Source organism: Lipophrys pholis (assembly GCF_963383615.2).
Source record: "Lipophrys pholis genome assembly, chromosome: 1".
In the NCBI taxonomy this organism is placed as follows: Eukaryota; Metazoa; Chordata; class Actinopteri; order Blenniiformes; family Blenniidae; genus Lipophrys; species Lipophrys pholis.
In genome coordinates, this window is record NC_137635.1 from 48472917 (window position 1) to 48498245 (window position 25329).

General features: G+C 43.1%; 1 protein-coding gene across 2 annotated transcripts in view; it reads right to left on the minus strand.

Moving 5' to 3' along the window:
• Positions 1–25329, minus strand: part of kirrel1b (kirre like nephrin family adhesion molecule 1b) — an 88790-nt gene that overhangs the window by 19508 nt on the left and 43953 nt on the right. For both annotated transcript variants that reach the window (XM_080476838.1, XM_080476837.1), the window contains exons 2-4: positions 9390–9539; positions 3416–3565; positions 1830–1987 (exon numbers count right to left, since the gene is read on the minus strand). In XM_080476838.1, the coding sequence (XP_080332964.1) occupies positions 1830–1987; positions 3416–3565; positions 9390–9539 (458 nt within the window). The remainder of the gene's footprint in view (positions 1–1829; positions 1988–3415; positions 3566–9389; positions 9540–25329) is intronic.

Sequence of the window (25329 nt, forward strand, 5' to 3'; positions counted from 1 at the left end):
TAATATGTATGAGCATGTGTGTGGGGGGGCATGGAACTGGCTGTGGGAGATGTAAAAACATCTGTGTTGGAGTGTGTGAGTCAGTGTTTGCTGCAGCTTCTCTCTGCACATGAAAACATGAGTGTGCATATGTGAGTGTGTGTCTGCGTGTGCGCTTGCAGGCATAATTTCATGCGAGTAGGAGAGTGTGCAGAAATCGTGAGGGGGGGAAGAGAGAGAGAGAGAGAGAGAGAGAGAGTGCGAAAGTGGTGCAACCAAGTTACTTTGAGTGGATGAGTTTTAGAGAAGTGTTGTATCTTGGTTGTTACTTAAATGTGTAGAAAAAGTAAGGTGTTTATAGTGTTTCCAGGGTGTTGAAATGGAACCACGTCGCATCATTTACAACAACAGCAACGTAGCTTAATGAGGAAAGAATGCCCAGTAAATATGCACATATGCGATGCTCTTGAAAAAGAATGAGTGTGCAGCAGCTGTTGCGCTTTATCAATATATAGTTTATGACATACAGCAAATGCATCTCTTTTAACTACTTACTTTAATGAGCTTCCCAGTCAAACTTTCCCTAAAGTGACTGAATTGTTAGTCTAGTTCAGGGGTGTCAAACATGAGGCCTGTGGGCCAAATCTGGCCTGCGATAAGCTCCAATCCGGCCTCTAACTGTAGACACCATGTTGTGAGCAAACTAGCCTGAAAACCATATTGTCAGGGTGAGTTTAGAAAAACATGCATAATACAACAGCTATACGAGATGTTGTTTTTTTTTGCTTTTTTGGGGCTTTTTTGGACATTTCACTGCATTCTGCACCAGAAGATTTCATTAAGATTGGATTTCTGTTGAGATTGTAGTCATTATTAATAATTTTTGTTTGGTTTTGTGAAAATATTGACATTTTCGCCACATATACTCAACAAAAAAAAAACCTTTAAATTTCAAATTTAAATGTTTGTATGACATTATTCTAACCTGTCCAGGTACACCCCATCGGTTTAGTTTATTAAATAAAATGAGTTGCAGAGTATCGCGGCTCAAAGAAAATACAAACATCCTATTTAGGTTTAAAAAAGTATTTTTTGGAAGCATCAGTGTTTCCATCTACAGACGGTGTGTTGTGTTGACACTGCTGACAGTGACAACTCCCCTACAGCTAAGCAAGGCCAGGAAATTTCGGGTTGCCAGCTTTTGTCAAATTCCATTTTGATGTGGCTGTTTTTTTTTGTCCCTCAGAGCAAATCCTGTCTGTGTTTCATGTTTGCATTTTATTTTATTCCACCCTTCCAATAAACGAGAAAGAGCCGAAAGGAAGAGGAAAACAATTGGAAGGCACATTTTAGTGTTTGTTTGTGCCTTTTTTTGGGGGTATTTTCTATTGTGTTAATATAGTCCTCTGTATTTGAAAGCCTCTACCAGGAGTCTCCTACCAGACCCCCCAAAAAAAGCCATTTTTGTGCTGACTTTGTCTAGCGTGCTGCAAACATTGCACACTCTATTTCCCTCATGCAGGACTGCGGGCATGCTGTGTGCCCGAGGTGTTCAAACTGTACATCCTCTCTGTAAAATACCTGCGGCAGAAAACCCCCCAAAACAAAACAAACGTATAAACAAATAAACAGCGAGCTTGAGAGTGGATGTTACTGAGGCGCAAATTGTAAGTATTAGAACGTGTGTTATAAACTCCTCTAAAGCCATTAGTAGACATGTGAGGTTTTGCAGATCTCATTTCGCCGTAATAAACTCATCATGGTTTTATGTGCGCTTTATGACGCGTGACTCTTCCCCCGTGCACGTGTGGGTGTTTTTATCTGCGTGTGTTTGTGTGTGTGTGAGTCACCGTGGACTGGTAGGCTCCCTCCAGAGCCACTCCATCCTTGGTCCACTGGATGTGCGCTGCAGGCTTGGCCCCGCGGGTCACGCAGGTCAGATTGAACGGAGTCCCCGCCATCAGCAGGAGCTCCGGGGTCCCGTCCACCACGGGGTCATCTGGGGGGACTGGAGGGTTAGACACGACGGTTACACACTTTGAAAAGAGGCATTCGTGTAAGAGTGCACTTATTCGTAAAGACCAATCTGCATACCTACATGTATTTATGTAAAACACAGCCTATCCAGGCAAAACGAATGCACAGTGCTTCTATAGGCAGTAATGAACTTTGCAACACATGTTTGAGTCCAGGGTTTTTCTATATTCTCGCTGTGCGCGAGTCTGTATTCTCTGCTCCGGTTTCCCTCCAGAAACGAGTGCTTGAGGTAAATAGGTGATGGTAAAAATGTTCAGGGTATATCCTATTTTCATTCATACTCGGCTGGAATTGGCTCCAAAAGAGAAGCTTTGCCACATTGGCTAATCGTCACGGACAATGTCTTTATGATAAAAGTAGTGTGGGTACACTATCGTGGGAAAGCGGTTGGATAAACGTTGTCAATGTTGTCAAACCTTGGTAACTTGGGTTAGTTGAAATTCATCATCCTCCATTGAAAAATTAAAGCAAGAGTCATCAAATCGCAGAGGTGATAATGTTCATGTATCTGAAGTCATGCCACCCCATCATTTTACAGTGTAATCTCCAAACTTACACACACACACTGTACGACTTCCTGTAATCTTGTTCTTTGTTTGAAAAATACATTTATCACTTTGATACTATTTCTTTGAGAATAAAGCTCAAAAACAGAGCAAACAAAGTAGTATGTGACTGATAGAAACATATGCAGTGTTAAACATGAGGACAGACAGAAAGTACATGACACAGCATCAAGTGACTCAACCAACCAACGACTTGAAATACAGAACCAACCTCAAACCATAAAGAAGCTGCAGTCTAAATCTCATTTTCTCAATTGAAAACAAGCTGCACTTCACAACGTTGTGGAAAATCACTTCACCTGTATTTCAATTGAGCCACCCTTTCAAATTGAAAGGTAAATCAGAAACCAAAGTGCATACCGTGGCGGCTTTACACCGCCACCTTGCAAAGGTTAAATGATGATGTTCTGTTGGTTCCCATTCTTTTGTGTTACTTGAACGCATCGTTGGAGTGAGTTGGCATCTGATTGGCTGGGAGTGGAGAAGGAGGGCGGGGAGCGGAGTTAGCAGTGTGGTAGCAGAGGGCAACTGCAGCACTCCATGCGTCTCCATGGCAACCGACACTGATCTTTGATTTGTAGTTTTTGGGGTTTACTCGGGAAAGGTTCGCCGTTAACATCCCAAAATTTAAGCGATTGGTCTTTGGATGATGACAAATCACCCCCGAAGATTTCATGCAATTTGGGTTAATAGTTGTTGCGAAAAACTGGTAAAATAAATACATACATACATACCAATAAATAAATACACGCAGACAAAAACATAACCTTCGCCCCCAACCTTCATTGGCAAAGATAAACTGAGCGTGGCGTCTTTAGCTGGAGTTTACTTACTGAGTACGTTCAGCTTGGCCCTTCTGGAGCGCAGGGCGGCTTCTGTGGCCTGACACTCGTACAGAGAGTCATCTGAAAGCTCGGCGTGGGAAATCTCCAGATTGTACTGGCCGATGTCCAGAGCCCTCAGCACTCGGTACCTGGGCCAGGCTGCAGGAGACAAAGACAATAAAAAACAACAACACATTCAGTATGATTTTATTCACGCACCATGTAAGTGGAACATCATGAGCCACATCCATATAAAAAAACAAAAAAACAATACATGACTTATTGTCTTAGATTGACTTCGAGTGAAAGAAAAGGTGCACAAAATGACAACGCTGTCTTTCCGATTAAAAAAAAAAAAAAGGTGTGTTTATTGTGTTTTTAGAATGAATTTGGAATTCCAAAATAGGTTTGACTAGTTCACACCTTAGTTCAAGGTTAATGTGCATTTTTAACTTCAAACTAAATGTTTTTTTTAATGGCAAGAAACTGCAATGTGACACTTGCACATCCATATGAGCAACAACAAAGAAACTAAATTAATCAAAACTAGAAATCTGAATCGTCTTTTTCAACATGACACTCAAAATGTTATTTGAACTGGTATTCAGCCATTCCTAATATGACTAGATTACTGTTGGATTTATCCACAGCTGCAGTACGGATGAATGTTACCTTGAGCTACTTTGATCCTTTTCTTATAACTCGAATTCTTCCCCAGAGAATGAAACAAGTAATAAAAAGAGCAAAAAGATGAGAAGGTAGTACAGATATTTATGTCCAATTGTTTGTAAGCACTAAAGACAAGTAAGTAAAAAATAAAAACAACCTGAAAAATTGTATTATTATTAATTATTAATATATTATTAATTGAATGAGAAGACAATTCAATGATAAAGAAGTAGTCCTATGAAAGACTCTGATGTGAATTGTTCAGCGTCACTTATTTAGAGTTGCGTTTTGCTCTTTTAGGAGTTGATTTTCTTTGCGTCGAGGAGAACAAACCAAATCTCCTCCACCTCTACTTAGTTTAAGGCCGCAGCGGAAAGCTCAAGGGGGGGGGAAATAAAAGGACATTTCTGGATGCATAGATACCTCGAAGGATCAACAAGAAAATATGTTTTCTTTGAGCTTTTATTTTTTATTTTTTTTGCATGTATCCTTTAAAACGTATTCTCTCAGGATGCATGCTTGTTCAGAAACAGGGAAGCTTTGAAAGCGGCGCTACACCTGGGCCTCGTCTTCTATAGTCGCAGTCAATGACTGTTTGTGTCTTCTGCCGCGCGGCAGAGGACTGACATCTGATTTGTTTACAAGACGAGGCAACTGTAAAAAGCTCTTATGAAATAGATAAATACTGCATTACAACTGTACTACATTAATCAGAGATGCAGGAGCGGCGACTGGGACCAGCGTTTATGTGGAAATGTCAAAGCTTTTCATCACGCAGATAACATTTAGCATTTATTCCAGACGTTCTGAAAAAAATAAAAATAAAAAAACCTTTTAACATCAACACCAGCCTCTGGAGATCAGGACGGTGTATCCTTTACACAAACACCACGGGAAGGTAATGAATGCAGAAGTGCGTAAACAGGTATTGTAACGCAGGGAGAGATGGCCAACACAAACACTGATCAAACATCGGTTGCTGAAGAAATCACAGAACTACAGGCAGCCTCATCCCAATTATAACAACAACCCCCCCCCCTCCCCCGACCCCCACCTCTTTTTTTCCTCCATGTTTGAACCTCTGCCTCTCAGACAAAGACATAATTGAGCGTGACGTCCCACTAGGGGGCACTCATTGATCCTCCGTGCCCAATCCTAACATGACATCATGGATTCAGATGGCAAAGGCAGGCAGGCAGGCAACCGGGGTGCTCAGAGGAGGAAGGAGGGTGTTGGTGGTGGTGTTGAGGGGGGGGACAAAAGTATTAGTGAAGATTACATCATCCACCCCAGCACCTTGCAGCGTAGCAACCACAGAGGTGAAAGCACCCCGGGGAGAAGAAGGAGGAGGAGGAGGAGGAGGAGGAGAAGGAGGAGGAGGAGGAGGAGGAGGATGAGGAGGATGAACAATAAACTGCCACCACTGATGCCTGCAGGTAGTGAGTCCATGAATGTGAATTACACACATTTGCACTCACACATGTGATGTTCGTGTTGTTCTCACTCTAAGTTTTTTTTTTTCCCCCCGTTTTGTCTTAAAACATTCACATACATGTCGAGGTTGAGGGGGGGGGGGGGGGGGGGGGGGTTGAATAAATGCAAATATGCTGCTTGAGTGTGGGAGAAGAGAGCAAAAACTGCAGGTAGGCTGAGATTCTGCTGCACAATCTGAACGCCCACGCTGTCAATAACAGCTCCATGTAATCATACAGGAGACATAATAACACCCTCCCGTCACATCATATAGCGTGCACCTGCAACACCTCGCCGTGCCACGGCGTATTAAAACAAAACTGTGTGACAAGTCCCCGGTTTCACTCATTCATGACGACACTTAATGGGGCTATGATAAATAAGAGAAGAGAGGAGGGGGCGGGGGGACAAAAAGAAACTGCCGTGCCACATGTCGGTGATGAAGGGAAGTGACAGTGCAGACAACAGAGTGGAGGGGAAAGAAATGGACAGAAGGTGATGATAGACGGCTGGAAAGGGAGAGGGAAGGGAACAAAGAGCACAACATGTTTATCAAATGTGCTTGTCAGGATCATGTTTGCAGACGACTACAAGGACAAAGAAGGTGGGGGGGGGGGGGGGGGGGGTTTACAGGTAGAGACACAGAGAGAGAAAGAAAGGGAGATAGAGAGAGAAAGACGTGCTGACCTTCACTGAACCTGTGAATTAAGTCGAGCTGAACACGAAATCCATGTCACATGTCCGATTATCACTTGTGTGACTGTTTTTGTGTGTGTGGGCTGTGGGCTGACTGTGGGTGTGTGTGTGTGGGTGGATGGGTTTGTGTGATGTTTTTTTGTAAGCCATACAGCACGCATGGTTTCGCGCGGATCAATTTACAGTGTTATGAGAAATGCGATGAGTGGCTCGGAGCAGGGAAGTACACTACGTGACTGCTAATCTAATAATTGGAAGCGCTAATGCAAAAGTTTTTTCTTCTCTCGCATTTTGTCAAGCTCAGAGTTAAACTGAACAGTGGAGTGTGTGTGTGTGTGTGTGTGTGTGTGTGTGTGTGTGTGTGTGTGTGTGTGTGTGTGTGTGTGTGTGTGTGTGTGTGTGTGTGTGTGTGTGTGTGTGTGTGTGTGTGTGTGTGTGTGTGTGTGTGTGTGTGTTTTAATTGAACCCAGTAAATTTGTAAAAAAAAATTCAAATAAAAAATCTGCCTTTCATGGAGGAACAAAACGTACAGTTAGTTTTCGTGAGGGATTTGGAAATGAAACCTACAATATTAACAGCTGAGGACGTGCTAATGTTGCTGCTGGGTTGAGATTCACTCTCGAGCACAACGCAAACGTGACATTTATTCAAAGTCATTGCCGCGGTGTGTGTACAAATGTTTCGGCATATCGGTCGTATTTCCTCCCTTTGATGAAAATATTGCTCTGTTGCCTTCCTTTCTCCTGAAATTCAATCACGCTTTCGAGTGCTTGTGCCGCTTGAGCGCCATCGCCCCTGCCGGCTGCACTGGTGAACGACGTCACCACGCACGTCGCGTCGCTTGCAAAACTGGCAAATGATTCCGAGGAATTGAACCTACTGGGAAGATTGCGTGGGGGCAGATTGCGCGATGAAAAACGCGAGCTGAATCGCCGCCTGCGACGTACGTGAGTCGATGTTAATGCGCAAGAATAAAACGTCTTAAGCTCACGTCATCCATCCATGAAAAAAATTTAAATAAAAAAAATAGCAAAAACATGAATGGAGCCCCTGTGGCTTTTATGTTCAGAGAGAAATCTGGAAAAAAAGACTAAGCTTATGCTGCCACAGGTGAAATTTGATAGAAAGTTGATGCTTGGAGGTGCAACAAAGTTTTAACTGAAAGTCTTTGAGTTCCTTGTTGGGTCAGAGTGAACAGCTGAAGGTAACAGTGAAACGTGCCTTGTCCATTATTAAATGATTTATACATAAATATGCATGTTTGTAATGTATAATTGGATGAAATTGTTAGACGTTGAAAGTAAAAAATCCATGTCATCCAGAAGTACAATGCTTGAAGCCTCTTCATATCCAGACACAGGCACGGTGTTGGACGCCCACGTGACATAAAACGGAGCATCTCGCTGAGGTCCTGACCTCATCCTCACACAGCCAATGACACCAAAGTGCTCGATGGCCGCGTCCTTCACGGGAGATTCGCTGTTTGGGGGTTCAGGGTTTCTCCTTCCAGGACATCCTCAGTGCAGATCAGCTCTTCTTCCCTCCACTGTGAACGGCGGGCCGAGACCTCATCAACTCCTCCCACAATTAATTTCTTGCATCTGCTCCCACCCCAGTCGCAGCCCTTTAGGCCTGCTGGTTCCACATCTGCTACCTCGGGAGGACGACTGGTAACTAGCAGTAACTACTAGGGGCTGACTGGTTTTGCTGCTTGCAGGAATCATCTGAAGAAAATTTTCAGAATTCTGTTCAGCATCAAAATACTGACAGATAAAGAGACAGTAGTAATAATAAAAACAGACTGTAGATTCTTATAATCCCTATAGCCTGTTTGTTTCCTTTTTTATGTAGGTAAGGTAAGATTAAACAGAAAAGCAATAATTCATTTTAAAATAATAGAAATTTTAAATAACATCATGTTGTAGTAAAAATTAAAAAAAGAGAAACTATGCTGTACTGCAGAAAAAAAAAACAGTGCCATGATACAATCAGAAACTGACAAAAATATATAATTTGATTTTAAAATACAGGAAATGTGGAATTCAACCAAAACTTGCTTGTGTGTGATGCAAACTGTGTGCAGTGTGAGTTTAACTCCCGGTGTGAGACTTCAAGGCTCGGCTTCACTTAGATCTAGCACATTTATTTGATGTGTTTTGAGAGGTCTGGTGGTGAAGTACCTTTAATCACTTTGCAGGGGAGATATATGTTATCCCCCTGGCAGTTAAAAATAGGCAACAAGAGGAATATATGAGCCAGAAGGGGAGTCGTATTCCCCCACAATCCATTGCACGGTGTATATTTTTGTAGCAAATTGCCTTTTGGGTCTTTTTTCCAAACCTTAAGAATATGAATTGATGTAATTAAAGCTGAATACTTGCTTGTAATCGTTATTTTTCGGGAGATTAATCTCTGAAATACCAGATTTAGTTTGTAAAAAGCAACCAAAAGGGTCAAAAGCTTGTTTTGATAGGTTAAAGAAAAGGATGGCGAGGTCCGAGCTTTGTTATTCTTATTCTTCTCTTGGCCTTGTATTCTATCTAATCCGATGCATTTCTTCGTACATTGTGGCTCTGACCCTTTGACTCTCCGAGCTTTTGGTTGCGCGTCATGTTTCCCCCCCGTCTACCAAACTGAAACGTATTCCGCTGTTGCACTTGCAAGAAGTCACTCTGGATGTGCGTGTCGGCTTAAAATGTAAATGCGAATGTGCGTCTGCTTTTGTCAGCAGTGTGAGGGATTTTCTCTAATTCAGCATGATATACAGGACTCATTTTTGCCCAGATTGTCACTCACACGCCTTTTGGCTCTTAACTCTCTCTCTCTCTCTCTCTCTCTCTCTCTCTCTCTCTCTCTCTCTCTCTCTCTCTCTCTCTCTCTCTCTCTCCAGTGTTCATTCCCTTAATGTTAAAAAACCCTACACTTTGCAGCCATAATAGCTTTTGTCAGGGTTTTTACAGTCAAAACTGAACCGAAACCGTAGCTGAGTTATTCCCCTACTTCACTTCACTTTGATCCCTGCAGCTGGGTGAAGCTGCAAGGTTGTTTTTTTTTTTGGGTTGTTGTTGTTGTTTTCTTTTCTTCTTCTTTTTTTTTTTTATTTGGTTCTCCCACTGGACAAATTCTCCCCGCATCCCTCCCTCACCTCGAAGACCCTCTCCAATGCCGAGGGCCAGGCCGTCCTTGGTCCACTGGACGATGCCGCTGTAGTTGAAGACCAGGCAGGACAACACCACCCGTTCTCCGAGCACCACCGACTGGTCCGCCGGCTCCTGGGAGAAACGAACGCACCACACTGCAACACAGGGACAGACGAGGAAATCAATATTAAGTTCCTTTCATTGTGACCTGGCCATGAGCTGCCATCTTTTATTGCACCGTATCGAGCTATGCAGTCCCTCTCTGGACTTATCGACTCCGTCTTGTCCATACCATGGCTGTTGGGAGAATTTGTTGCGCGCTATTATTGAGTCCTTGATGTTTTTATTGTCTTTTTATTTTTTATTTTGTTATTATGCATTTTTTCATTAGTTTATTTTAAATACCTCTGTCTTCTCTGCACAAGTACCAGCACATGTACAGTTTACTGTTATGAAATCCTTTCCATATTTTCTCTCTTGATCCAGACCAAGATCTCGGGTTACTCAGATTTGCATATTTGTAATTTCTCCATCTTCTGCCTCTGTTTTGTCTCGTTCTTGCCCTCTTTTCAAGGTTTTCCCCGGCCTTCACTAAGGCTTATGTGTGTGTGCGTGCAAGCCAACGCTCGCGTAGCAAGAAACATCATTGCCAAGCTGTGATACAGCCTGCTCTTTTTCATCACGCAGTACAAAGGATTGTGCTTACACACACACATTTCCCGCAGCAAAATAAGCCTTTTGGCTATCGCAGTGCCACCAAAATACACAGATGTGAAAAAAAAAAAAAACTACAAGTGTAGCGCGGGGCATACATTAGCGCTCTCGCATAAAGAGAAAGTGTCAGGTGAGGAGGCGAGGCACTAACCCGCCGCTGTTTTCAGCCGTTTGCATCATCAGGTAAAATTGTTTCATATTCCGGAGAAAGTCTTGCGAGAAGGCACGTTAATTAAGGCGGAGGGGGGGAGTCTGTTCTGCCTTAGATGACACGCGCACGAGCGCGAGCACCAAAACACTACACACTGAATCACAGTCTGCTACTACACACTACACACACCTCAGTGATTCAGTCACGCACAGGCAGTTGCATATTGAGTCACACACACGCACACACACACACACGCACGCTTCCACAGAGTTGGTGTTTGCCTTCCTGCAGGCTATTCTGTTCTTGGATCATGGTTAAAACAATCCCATTAGCTAATTAAGGCAAAACTGGTTAATAAAGCAGGCCGTGGCTCTGAGGGACACGTCTCAGTGGGATTTACCCACAAAGGTGCAAACAACGGGGAGATTTACTGATTTGTCAGGAGGATTACATGACTTGTCATGTTATTTGTGTGGAAGACTCCTTCTCTGTAGGCAAGAGTCTTCAGACTTCACAAGAAGTCCTTTGATGTTTCATCAACTTTCCCTTTGAATTCTGACTCAAAACCTCCACCGCACTGACTACTGTTATTTATTTGAAGTTTAATGGAAAACTTGCCTTAATATACTTTACTTTTGCAGAGGGAACCACTGTTTGGTCATGTTTTTTTTATTTTTTTATTTATGGCCAGACCCGAGATGGAGATGATGCAACATTGGGTTATTTCCTACAGTAGAGAACAAATAAAGTAGTTTTTGAAGTGCACGATATCCATTCTTATTTCCCGGTTGGCTGGAATATTTCTAGCATCTATCAGATTTTTTTGTGTTCACTGAGATTTTGCAGCTCTGCCTCTCAGGTTGAACAAGTGTCATCCCATGGGAGTCGGGTCAGTAAACTGCTCATCTCATCTCACAAACTACAAGCGATTCCTAAAAAAAAAAAAAAAAAAAAAAGCTGGGACGATCTGTAAAAAGACCATCATGAACAGGATGCAATCTCAGAAAGGAGTATAGACCACATAGCCAGTGTTGAGAGGAAGAACTTTTACTAGCTGAAGAAAAATATTGGTTCATTTTGAATTTTAGGGAAGTTTGGGAAAGGGCGGAAAAGAAAGTCAAACAAAATAACAGTTGGAAGAGCATTTTACCACCAGTAAGATTTATATGATAGTCAGCTGGGATTATGCATCAATTATTCTCAAATGATTTCAAGAACCTGAACGCAACGTGACAAAGCCAAAGGAAAACCTGCAACCGATCTTCAGGTTGCGCTGCATCAGATAATAGGGAAGATCTATTGAAAGTCAATGTACAGTAGAATGTACAGCATCGCTCATGAAAAGAGGTTAATGTTCTGGTCTATGATATGGACGTATGGAAAGGCACTACCTTCACCTTGCATGGCAGTCGGCTTAGTATTGTGATTAACAATGTGAAGCACGTTGACAGCTGCCAGATAAGCGGAAAAGTGTAGTATAAGTAAAATCCATAAGGAGACATGAGAACAAGATGTACTCCAATCTGATTGAATTCCTCCAGATCGGGAGATATTTTCCCGTCCACATGAACAATGAACAAAGTGATCGGACTGATGTGCAGGTTTTATATAGTCTCATTCCATCAGTGGTTCAATTCACTTCCTATGGCTGTTGTGTTTTTTTTTTTTCTTACGAATTCACCCCGACAGCATGGCTTTGAAACTAATACTTTGCTATCATTCATGGCCATATCACCAGTATCTCAGCTCGGGTCTCAGTGTTGTGTTGTGTCGTCGCGCTAAATAAATGGGTTTCTCTGAAATCTTCAGAATTTGCTTTGTGGTTTGGATTAGGGCCAGTTTGGAGCCTGATGTCTGACACCCCTGCTTTACAGGAAATAGCTTAAAGTTTAGGAGAAATTATATTACAGTGAAAAACATGATGCTTTGACTTCTTTTTTTAGATGTCTCATTGCCTTTAAATTGAAAATTCGCAAATGCTTTTTAATAAATTTGTGAAAAATTGCCATTTCTAAACTCTTGTATTAAATTATATAATGGGTCATGTATTGTGTTTAGTTCTACAGAGCGAGGACACGACACAATAAATTGATATTGTGTTTTGATGAAAACACAAAAGTGTTTGAATATTACAAATGTTCTTATTCATGGATTTCTCTTTATTGAAAGCATCGTCCCAACTTTTTGGGGAATTGAACTTGTCTTAATCTACTAATATTTTCCACATACGTTCCCAACACTGAACATTATGAAGTTATATAGGGTATGTAGAGGATTTTTTTTTCTTCATTTACACTTCCTCTCTTTAAAGTAGCTTAAATCATTTTGTAACACGGATTATGAGAACTGCCATAACCATAAGTTGAGTTTTACTGACTTACTTTTGATGTCAGCTCTCCTAATTAATGCAAGTAATGGCTTCGATTAGAGTCACCATTTTGCCTATGTAATTAAATAGTCAAATAGGCCCAGTATAAATCCAGTTAGGGACCTTTTATTGCATGTCAGCCCCCTCGTATTTCATGTCCTTCTCCAGGGCACAGACTCAAATAAAAGGCAAAACGTGGGCACATAAAGTCCTCTGGACCTTTTCGGGCAGAGTAAGAACCTTTAGTTATTTAAACTGCATACTACTTCTGACCCTCAAGTTCAGCTCCAAAAGTACTCTCCGCAACGAGGCCAAAATATGCAGTAATCTACGAGATAAGACAGTGATATGCGGTTAAACTGAAAGGATGCACACTCGCAGGTCGTGCTAGAGGTTTTGTATTGCATGATACAACTCTTCGTCTTTGAAAGTAAAGCTCTAATAAACGCTCTCCTCACGTCCAACCGCAGTTCAGCACAAGTTCAGTGTGCTTCTAAGGTTGTTAGAAGAGGAAGTAAAACAAAGCACAGAAGGAAAAAAAAACAAAACCCTGCAGGATAACATCTAGAATGAGTCATTCAGTAGCACAACAGTACAAACTAGATGGTGTATTTCAAAGCATATATGTGTATTACTGCATAAAATGAGCAAAAACACAAGACAAAACTACTACTCATTCATAAACAGACATTTTCACTCACACATGACCCATTCTTATGTGTAGTGTATAAAATATGGAGGTTATACCATTTGCAGAAGTCTGTCAAGTGCAAACCCTGGATAAGAATGAATCTAAACAGAATAGCTGATTCGAAAGGGAGAGAGGGAAAAAAAGGCCATTCCTACAGAGAAAAGGAAGGAGGAAGAAGTGATGTCTGGATGTGATATCCTGCTGACATGAGTGATTTACATGTGGGTCATGTTATGCATGATTTATGCAAAATTAACAGCTATTACGAGTATGGGCCCTCTTGTTCGTGTAGAAAGTGGTACAGAACAGCTCGTGTTCTCCCGGGACAAACTGTGGTGTGTTTACTGCAAGAGTTAGAAAGAAAGAGAGTCGGGGGTGAAAGAGAGACGAAAAAAGGGGAGACGTAGGACATTTCTGTTTGGGATATTTTAGTATGACTACGGATGCTTCTCTGTGTGTGTGTGTGTGTGTGTGTGTGTGTGTGTGTGTGTGTGTGTGTGTGTGTGTGTGTGTGTGTGTGTGTGTGTGTGTGTGTGTGTGTGTGTGTGTGTGTGTGTGTGTGTGTGTGTGTGTGTGTGTGTGTGTGTGTGTGTGTGTGGCCTGTCGAGCCTCCAGCAGGGACTCAGATCGCAGAGGAAAGAGCCGCACTGACAGAGAACAGAGATGTAATTAACCCTACGGGATATCCACCCTCCTCCTACTCCACCCCCCTTTACTCCCCACAAAACACACACACACACACACACACACACACACACACACACCTCCGTCTTTCTATCCCTTTCTCCCGCCCTTCTCCACTTTTGAATTCCTCGTCTTCTCCCATGTGTTCACTTTCCTCTCTCCACCTTTCCTCTCTCTTTATGTCTCTTCCACCTTTTCCCTCATCTTCTATCTTTCTCACTTCTTTCCTCATTAGACTTTTTTTTTATCTTTTGTCACCATAAAAACACATCTCTATGTTATTTCAGTCCCTCTACTCCTCTTCTCCTTCAGCATCTTTCTCATTGTCTACCCGCATAACCGAACGATTCTCTCCGTCTCACCTTTAGTTTCCATTTAGGTTTTTTCCACACACTTTCTGTCTTTTCCTCTGCGCTGCTGTTGCCTGCGCCTGTTTCAGCCTCCTCATCCGTCATTCTTTATTCCCTTCATCTTTACATTGCAGAACCATTATCCTGTGGGATGATGATCAGTGCATCCTCTCCACCTCTCACTCTCATTGCATATTGGCCCAGTGGTGTAATAGACGTGGCTTCACAATAAGAGCCACAGTGGCTAAACATGTAGCCCTAATACCTTTATTATCTTTTATTCATGGGAGCGCTTCTGTTTCTCATCAGGCTGAGGTTTGTTAAACATCAGCACGAGAGCTGTGCTCCTATCGGTTTGTACGGTGTCACGTATGAAGCACGAGTGTCTAACTGTGTTATAAAGAATTCTACATATTGCATTATACATGCGCTGAAATATTAAGATTCAGTGAATGTCTCAGAATAGACACCAGAATCTCACATAAATGTGTAGGCGGAATCCAGTTGGGAAGTTTAAACAAAAGAAACAGGATTTTGATTGACAGTAATGTTGCACTGTCAAACATGGTTTCGCTTAAAAAAAAAAAAAAAACGTATTTCATGTTGGAAGCCATGAGAACTGTTGGAGCCAAAATCCTTTGTTCACTCACCCTCATGAGGAAGGGGGGGGGGGCGAGGAGGGGGGTGAGCCACGTTTCTTTGAGAACAAAGAAACCATGTGCTCAACCCTGGAAAATTCGCCATTGATCACATGACCCCCCCCTGGGGGGCCCCCGGGTCCCCCCTCCTCTAGCTGCGGCACTGCAGCTCGACGGCAGGGGGACCCAAAATCCCGTCATCACCGGGTCACCGGCCCGGTGACGCGCAAGCCAACCCCGCGTGGATTGGCTGAACCACGGCCAACGCCGCGGGGAGCCCGGAAGACATCATAACGGTATAAATTCAGGCCCGGGAAGAGATCCAGCCTCTTCCAAAACGAAATCGCGTCAACCCAGACGCACCTTTTCGTAAGGAGACAAAGCGCCTCGTGTTAACGCACCTGGACCGGGCCTGAATTTTCTTCACCTCGCTGGACGAGCTCAAGAAAAGCGGGAATTCCCTTTATTTTTGGTTTCCCCTTCTTTTTTTCCTTCCCTTTTTTTGTTTGCATCATCCGGACCCCGAGCGCGCGCTGCAACCGCACGCTCGTCTGCAGACCGACCTGAGCATCGCTTCTTCACTCCCCCCCTCATCGCAAGAAGCTGCTGATCGCCCCTCGGATCACACTACGGGTTTCCCCTCCGTAGTCCACGTCAGGTCTCTATTTTCTGGGACGCCAGAGAACCGCCCGCGGCCACAAATCGACGGATTTCACCTGGCCACGGAAGCACGTTTCCCCCTCGTCCAACCAAGTAAGGCTTAGAGTCTGGGCAGGAATTAGAATAACGTGATATTATTATTGCTGTGTGTTTATTGTTGGTACTTGTAACTTTGGGACGCCGATCCCTGTTTCTGAGTACTTTTGTGTCTACGCGTGGACGGCCATCCACGCGAATCATCGCACGCACGCGCGAGCCTCCTCATCCTCAGCTCACGCTTCTGCTCCCAGAGTCCATATCTGCCTGAACAGCCGTTTTTGGACTCTGTACGTGTAAGCTGAGGCGGTCGCGTCAGTGTACACAGTCAGACACCCCCTCCTCTCTCCTCTCTCTCTCTCCTCTTCTCCTCTGTTTCCCTGTTCACTAACCAGCGCACGGTACGGCCGCCGCTGCCTCCAAGCGCCTCCTTTCAGTGCGTCCCTGGGACCGTGTGTAGTTCACTGCGGCTCGGATTTCTCGGCCACAAGGAATCCGGCGCGCTCCCGACGGCTACGGCCCGTGCGGAGCTCAGTGACGTCACGCTATCCCAGGCAGAGCACGCCGAGCGCCTCTGGTGACCGGGTGGGTAATCACATCGATTTCCTCGCCGGGTCGCCGAGCCGTTTGGCGCCCTCTGGTAGTCGCGTGGGTAATTGCAACCGCTCGTACCGCCATCTGGTGGTTGCATTAAGTCATCACAACTGCCCCGCGCGCCGACGCGCACCTAGTGGCCAGATCGGGTGATTACACCGGACCGCCGACGTCTACCTCCCTCTGGTGGACGTTCGTGGTCATTACCCTCTCACCAAGTCACGCCCCTTTCGCTCCACAAACCCGCACACACACACACACACATCGCTCCCCACACTCGAACACACACACACACACACACACACACTCACACACACACACACACACTTTATTAGCTGGCTTTGTTTTGTATTGTGTTGTTTTATGAGATCTTGCTTGATGTTTATTGATTAGATGTGATTCATAGATTGATGATTTAGGAATAGACGTTTGTTAATAAACACTTAATAGTTGAATTGAACGATTCTTGGTGGTTTTTGTGTGCTTTTCAGCGACAACTGCTGGTTGTAACAGTCAGTGCTCGGATTTACAGCCTTCCTTTCCTGCTTCAGTTAAATTGCGATTATCATTTCAATCAGAAATAATAATTTAAACATTTTAATTGAACTTTCTTTTTTAAGACTGATGTTTCGTTTAAGACCCTAACTTCAGCTGGTGCCCCGACTTTGATTAAGTAACGGTAATATTCAATTGATTAATAGTTTGAATGGTTTAAATCAATTTCAATGATTTTAACGCTTTGGGTAATTTAACACACCTAGGAGGCGTTGGCGAATGAATGCAGGTTTTCCACGGGAATAACCCGCATTGCTTTTAAATAATTTTAAGTGTTTCATCGCATTTTCTGTGGTTAATTACCCGCACTATTATTGATTGATCTGTTACCCAGTTAACCTAATCACAACTTGAATTGTCTCTAAGCTATTGTTCATTTATTTTTGTTGCAGATAGATAATTTGTATGCTTTATTAACTAATAAATTAGTCAATTTATTCAATTAATACTCAAGAGTGCTTTTAATCATTTTTAAGTGGTTTTCGTGCATCTCAGCATCCAATTATCCAGTATTATTAATTCATAAAGCGCAAGTTTATCCAATTAATAATCCTAACTGCATTTAATTCAATTTCAATGGTTTAGCTCATTCAAATAACTCATTGTATTTAATTAGTAAACCCCGACTTTACTTAATTAATTCCAACTCCTCCTTGATTACTCCCGATTGTTATTAGATAAATAACCAAACTTGTTTGATTAACAATCCATTCTAAATTACTTGCAGATCACCTTCGGTGGTCCACTCCACCGAAGTAATTCAGCCTCCCCTCAGTTATTGACTCACAAATCGCAGGTTTGTTTCATTGATAACTTGAATCATAGGTTGCTCTCCGTAATTTAATCATCACTCGTAATCAAGTACCGTTGTTCATTGATAGGTCAATAGCCATTTGTGACGCCTTCGCAGCTTGAGCTTTTCCCCGGTTACTCCAGCGAGTCGCCTCCTGTGGGTCCACAGGCGCTTCGGTAGGTCACGCCACTGACCCGCAGTTGTCAACAAAGGAGTGACCCGTCACGCCTGTTGACCGGTCGTGCCACTGGTGGACCGCCTTCGCGATTGGACCCCGTGGAGGTTCCTCCCGTCAGGCGACCCTTTTTAGCTCAAAGCTGTTGGCCGATAACTGACTATTTACTCCAATCAACCTTTATAGCTTTGCATAACTTACACTTGGTACATTACCTTAGTAATCTATTACTCCAGTAATCCATTACTTTGGTGGCCTACCGCTAGTGATCAGTAATTGTCAACCCGTAAATAACAATTTACTTCTGTTTGGCGATTCGTTTATATGTAAATTACCTCTGACAGGGTAGAACCTTCCGGTAGCCTACCACTAGGGTAATTTGCATATTCTGATCACACGCTGACCCCAACAGAACCGTGTTCAGTGGCATCACCCATAAGCAACGCTCTGTGTATGATTCGTGTCATTTCGGGCGAAATGATGTGTGAATAGAATAACAGAAATTGTTTGTTCGCTGCCACCTTTTAAACACTTTTCTGGTGTGAAATTGTGGAAAACAATGACGTTTAACTTTTTAGTATGACTTTTTAGTTCAGGGGCCACATTTAGCCCAATTTGATCTAGAGTGGGCCAGACTGGAAAAACAATGATAACTTTCAACTTTTGTTTTCTATTGTGGCGCGACGTACACGTGATGAAAATGTCTATATATTCACAAAACAAATCAATTACTGGGGAAAATAATAGGAAAAGAAGAATCTTGATTCTCTTCGACGAAATATACTAGAATGCTGATTTAATGCAAAAATAATGTGAGCTGAATGCAGGGTGGGGATGGTGGGATGCACTTTAACCCTAAACTTAAGGTGTGGGGGTAAACTTCATCTTTGCTTCATAGTAATTAAAGCTACTTTACAAGGAGAGCCTTTGTTGAGTAGTAATTGAAAGCTGGGAACCTCACGGACCTCCTGTGTTTTCACAGTTTCTGGGATTCCTATGGGATGAAAACGACTCTTGAAAACCGCTGGAGGCTGCCACAGTGAAAAAGCTATGTTTTCATATAAAGCCACACAACCGTTGGCATTTCTACCCTTGTGTTTTATGGTTATAGGATATATATAAGACTGATTATAAGATGAACCCTCCTTATACAAGCCTCATATTTGGGGGAAAAAAAACAAGTTTGGCAGAGAAATCTTGTCTTTGAGGCGATATGAATTTTATCTCTGCCATTGTTGCTGTCGTCCCACAGCTTTGCCTGCTCCTCCCATCGTGCGCCTTCCCCGCTGCCATCACAAACCTTTGAAATGCAACATCTTAAAGCCTCTGAATGGCTTTTAAACAGCACACTATGTCCAGCACCTGTAGCTGGCTTGTCCACCCACCCCCTCCCCCAGTCACTGTTCAGTGCACACACCTGACATTTAACCGGTTCATTCACGTCTGAGAATCACACTCAGCATGTTCCTCTGGGGCCTCCGTGTTGTTGTGATGCAGACCTCTGCATAACACCAGGAGCTGAATACTAAACTCAGACTATGAGACAACCCTACTTTTTTAGAACTACAGTATGTATGAGGGAAGAAAAGCCTCTCTTACCAATGAGGTGCATTACATTACATTACATTTTGTGCATTTTAAGATGCTAAATATCCATTTAAAATGTTGCCTGTTCCTTTTATTATGATTTATTCTCAAAAAATCCAAAGAATTTCCACGAACCTTGTAAAAAAAATACCCCTCCAACCTTGGCCGTGTCTATTGTCTGTATCTATCTTACGATTCTCTGTCTGCTCGGTTTACTTGGTTGTGACTGGCAGACGTGAATCTGTCAGGCAGCTTCGTATCGTACCAACAGCTCACGAGTTTTTGATTAGCTCAGGGATCAGAAAGAAGCTGGCTAAGTGCAGCTGACAAGAATTTAGAAAACCGATACTCCAGGCAACAATCAGCTTTTCATTGCTGTCTTTTCTTATTGCAGACTGAACGGTAACACTGCTCACTCACATCAAATCATAACGCTCATGAATTGCCCCGCTTGAGATCCGAGTTAATATGAAAAGGAAGGAAGTTGTGAGACAAAAAAAAAAAAAAAAGTCAGTTGAAATTTTAAGTGCCTCCACTTGAGAATGAGATGTCTTGTCGCTCACGGTTCTCGCTGAGGAATCCAGCCGCCGTGTCCCCAACAGCTGAAAATCTCCAGTGTGGCTCGCCAGGGGCAAAAATACAATTTCCTGCGAGCAAGCCAATACTGCGGAGAAATGAAGGGGCAGTTTTGTGAGGTTTGTAACCCTAAACTGCAGACCTCCACACCCTGAAGCATTCATCCTGCTAACCCCCCCCCCCCACCCCAAAAAGCTGCCACGCTGACCCTCTGCTTGTATTCAAGTCCCGGCTCTGCCTCGGGGCTACGGCTCGCCCCCATTTCCAACTCCGAGGCAGGAGAGAACACGCTGCGTCTGTGTACGGTGCGTGTGAATGCGTGCGTATTGTCCGTGTTTACACGCATGCCTGCATACATCTCCGTCGTTGATGTGTTGTGTATGCCGTGCGCATATATTTGCCATTTTCTGAAAAGGCAGCAAAGGGCAAAGTGTGGAACCAAAAAAAAAAAAAAAAAGTGCATACAGAAAGTGTGAGGAACAGAGAGAGGAAAGGAAAAGAGGAGGGAGTAAGAGATATATAAGCAGGAGAAAAGAATGCAGGGGCACATAAAGGACCACCATTAAAAGAAAAATAAGGATTCTTAATAAAGTCTTCAAGCACATTTGTGACATTTGGAGCTTCAACTGCTTAAAAAAAGTGAATGCAAATGGAAACATACATTAAAAAAAAAACAAAAAAAACCTCTGAATCAAAAAGCAAATGCTCGTCTCTGCCCATGTACAAAAGGTAAGAAGTCTTTTGAACTTAAATGCATAAAACATCACACACTGGTGTGAAGAACCTCCATCTGTGTTTGCTCACATTTAGCTGCAACATTCCAGGTTTGAAAAGGATAAGAGATATAATGGGGCAGTCGCAATATACCATGAAACTTTATTATTATGTTAAAAAAGTGAGGATTGTAATGTGTAAGCGTGATGATTCATTAGATTCATTCGGTTTGCAGGTGATCTCCAGGAGAGACTTTTTTAATGTGCATTACGCCCTGATTAAATGAGAACGATCAGTTAACTTTCATGTCTGTTTCCTTATGTGGGAGGAATTTATCAAACATATTGAGTTAAAACTGAAAGAATTTGTCAAAAAATTCAATGAAAATGAGGTATTGGTCACAAAGTCAGATCTATATTTTGTAAGAAAGTCCACAAACAAAAATCGTGGGGAGCCAGGTGAGGAAATGCCTCTCACCACAATAACCATTCAAACTCCTTAAAAACAGCAAAGGCAGGAGAGATGTATTGTGGGAAAAAGGATCTGAGGTAGTTATTGTAAACATGTGTGCATGCGGCGCTTAAGCGCATCCTATTAGATTTGCTCATTAAATGGCAGAGGCATTTGCTTTTGTCACAGACAACCATTTATGGTCCATTACGGTCTGCAGGGAGGAATACGGCTCCACATTAACATCTACAAGAGAGAAGAGTTTTCTGTCACATTACAAAGCCATGTGTCCCTCCAGTTATTTACAAAGAAAGGTCAGGATACAGGAACCTGATTGGCCATGAGGGCCAAATGCGTCCTTCCAGCACGACAAAGTGTTTACTGTAGCCTTGTTTATTTCTCTGCTTTGGAAAATATCGTTCACGTTTATGCTCACAAGCATTTAACTGACAGCGACGTTCACGCGAGCAGGCAGACGGAGCTGGAGGAGGACAGACAGAGATCATAAATTTGTCGCCGCGTGTCCCCGTTCGCTCGGTGTTTGTTGTAAACAGTAGCGCCATGATTTCCCAGTGTCCCCCTCACCAGCCAAACGCTGCTTTTATTTCTCCGCACAAACACTTCCAGCAGAACAGAGGAGCAGCATGACGCCGACCGCAGAGAAGACGCTGCGCAAACCAAGCACTTATTGGAAATCGTGCACACACACACACACACACACACACACACACACACACACACACACACACACACACACACACACACACCAACACACACCAACACAGAAGCAATTACCAACGTGTGGTTGTAAAAGAAAAAAAATAAAATAAGCACTGCAAAAAGTTACGCATGCAGGATTGAGAAGCTACTCATTGAAGGTTTTCTCATACAAATACACTCAAAAACCACAGTGGAGGATATGAAGTGGTAGTTTTCTCTCTTGTGCTTTACGTGGAGACATAAACACAGTTGAATTGTGAATTTACAGTCAAAAACATTTGGGAGACCTATTCGGTGGCTTTACAAAATCAGACCTGTAACCTTTTTCAAGCATCTTTTTGATTTATCTTTTTTTTTTAAATGTAATGCAAAGAAGGCCTTTTGTATAAAAGACATGTGGTGAGACAAGGAGATATGGGACTGTTTAACCTCACTGTCTACACCACGTCACTCAGGTAAAACAGGGACTCAGGGACCGTTTATATTCGGATAGTCTGAGACTCGGTTCACTTGGGAGGGTGGCGTTCACATTCACTTTTGAGACCGGATCAAACCGCCTGGAAAATTTTACGCAATTACAACGACTGCTGGTTTGGGCCCGAAAACAAACACTGACCAAAGAGAAAGTAAAGAAGAAACACATCTCACTGATTGGTCCGGTCCGAAAGCGGAAGTCCCGCCGCTATAGCCCGTGGTGGCTAGGCCAGTTAGCTCATGGTTAACGGGTAGCCACAAACAACCCTGATATATAGTCTTCAGACCACATATCAATGAAAGTCTTCCTCACTACTTCTTCCTCACTACTCCACGTCTGCAAGACACTTTCCAACATTTTCTTTCTTCTGCTTCTTCTGCTTCGCGTGGTTAGCTTTGTTTGTTTACTACCCAGAATGCATTGTGCACTACGTCACGTCCTCTCACCCCGTCCGCTGGAAAGATTGTTTGTAAACGAAGCGAGACCTTGGATTTCAAGGGGACCAGAGATCACTTCTTAGATACGGTTCAGACTTTGTTGGACTGTTCATGTCACCCAATTGGAACAGTTTTTCCCTGAAGAGAAATCTGGTCTGGATGTGAACACGGAATGTGAACACGGGCTAAGAATCAGAGACACACACACACACACACACACACACACACACACACACACACACACACACACACACACACACACACACACACACACACACACACACACACACACACACACACACACACTCACTATGGATGAACTGATACAAGTATCGGATATCAGGTCCGATACTGCAGGGAGTTCTCATACTCCCCGATGCAGCCCGGTGAGTATTGCGTGACGTCACACAGCATCGCCGGGAGGTTTGCAAGAGAGCAGGAGCGATGTCTGTGCTTTGGAGATTCTTTAATATTAATGAGAATGAGAAAAGTAAGACTCATATCAGTACTCAGTACTGTATCAGCAAGCAGCGAAAGATCGGCACTCGATACTTGTCCTTTAATAAAGTGCTATCGGTGCGTCCCTACTCAAAACCAAAGCCATTTTACATTCATAAGTTAATACGTCTTTGCATTATAGGGGAAAGAAAAGCAGCCCGAGAAAATCCACAGACGCACAGAGAGAACATGAAAACTCCGTGAGGTGCCACCTACGGTGGTGATTCTCCTCCTACAAGGTTTTGGCCAACCTGTTGGCCTCGTTTCTCACCCCGAGTATTGACGATGCAGTGCTCTCAGCTGGTAGCAGTTAATTTAATGGGAGTTGTTTTATAGCTGATGAGGACGAGGGCCAACACTCGGGGCATCTGAATTTCCTTTACAGCAAACATTAAATAAATGCAATGTTCTGTGTATTTAACTCTTGTTAGCACAGATATATTGTCTGGGTTAAAGTATTTATAGACAATTTTCATGCTATTTATACCCGACGACCTCTCACGCCACATATGCATCACATTATGAGATATATTATAAGCTGCTGGGTTCTATGGACATTAAAACACTATAACTTTATGCTATTTAGATGCTTTCTATTTAAAATGAGAGGTATGTCTGCAGAAATAACTGCAACTAAAACGTATAATATTGTTTTAATCCATGTCCATTACTTTATATTGTAAAAACGGTAATTATAACGGTTTTACTCTCGCCATATGCTTAAGACAAAAATGTTTGAAAAAGGCGTCCCCTGACCGTCACTATTAATATATTGTCACAGGCATAATTCAAAATAGTCTAATCTTCATGCAATTCTACAACACATTAATCATTTTATTGATTTTATTTACATCTTTTTTGGGGTTAACTTTGTAGTTTCCTTCCAAACTTGCACTCTTTAACTTTATTTACATCTTCATCATTTTCCACAATAGCAGCAGCTATTTCCAATTTGAACTCAAATGAAAGAACTGTACGATCGTTTCCGTAGCTCCTCTGTGAAATAATCATTTGAGCAACGCGAGTTTGCCCCGTTTGGAGATTTCTGTGTCGGCAGCTCTCAAGAATCCTTTTTGATTTCGCCGTTTTTCATTCTCACTTCCGCACACACAACCGCGGGGTTGTGTGACCCGCGCAGAGCCGTAGAACAGAGCGTGCATGGGAAATGCCGTCAAGAGTTGTGCTGAAGTTCAGCGTTGTCAAAGAGAGCGCGGCGTAATCATCACTGTGCTGCAACCAACCTGATTATGCTGTGGACTTCAAACAACTGGGTTGTGTTAGTTTCACTGTTTTCTGGAAAACAGACTGAAGACAGACACACACACACACACACACACACACACACACACACACACACACACACACACACACACACACACACACACACACGCACACAAAGACACGCACGTTTGCACATGGACGCAAACAGATGCAGGAATACACACAAACACACTGGCATCAATCCCTCCTCTGTCTTCCTATCTGCCTCCTCCTGCTGCTTTCTCTCAGCCTTTATAATTGACTTCTGCCTTCTTACATTTCATTTCATCTCTTATTTCACTTTTATTTCCCCCTTTTTTTTATGATCCCCCTGTCTTCAATTATTCATCCCTCTCTCTTTCTCTCTCTGATTTCTTTCCATCTGGTCTTGGTGATGTTTAATTCACCTCTTCATTTGGAGGAGGAGGGGGGGGGGGGGGTGGAGGAGGTGGAGGGGGGCTGCTGCTGTGCGCTGTTAATTGGTTTTTAAGAGCGGTAAGTACACACAAATGTATGCGTACTCTCACACACACTCACACACACACACGCATGCTTGAACACACACATGCACACGCAGACACGCACACACACACACACCCTCCCCTCCTTTCACTGTTAGAGCACACTGTACATGTCTGCTGGCATTAACATCACCAAATGAGCACAGAGTAAAAAAGCATGTGAGAAGAGGAGGGCAATTGTGTGTGTGTGTGTCCCTGTATCTGTGTGTGTGTGTTGGAGGTGGGTGGGGTGGGGGCGTCATATTTGTGTATTTGTATGTCTGCATGTTTTTTGGTGCATATGAGTGCGAGTGCGTTT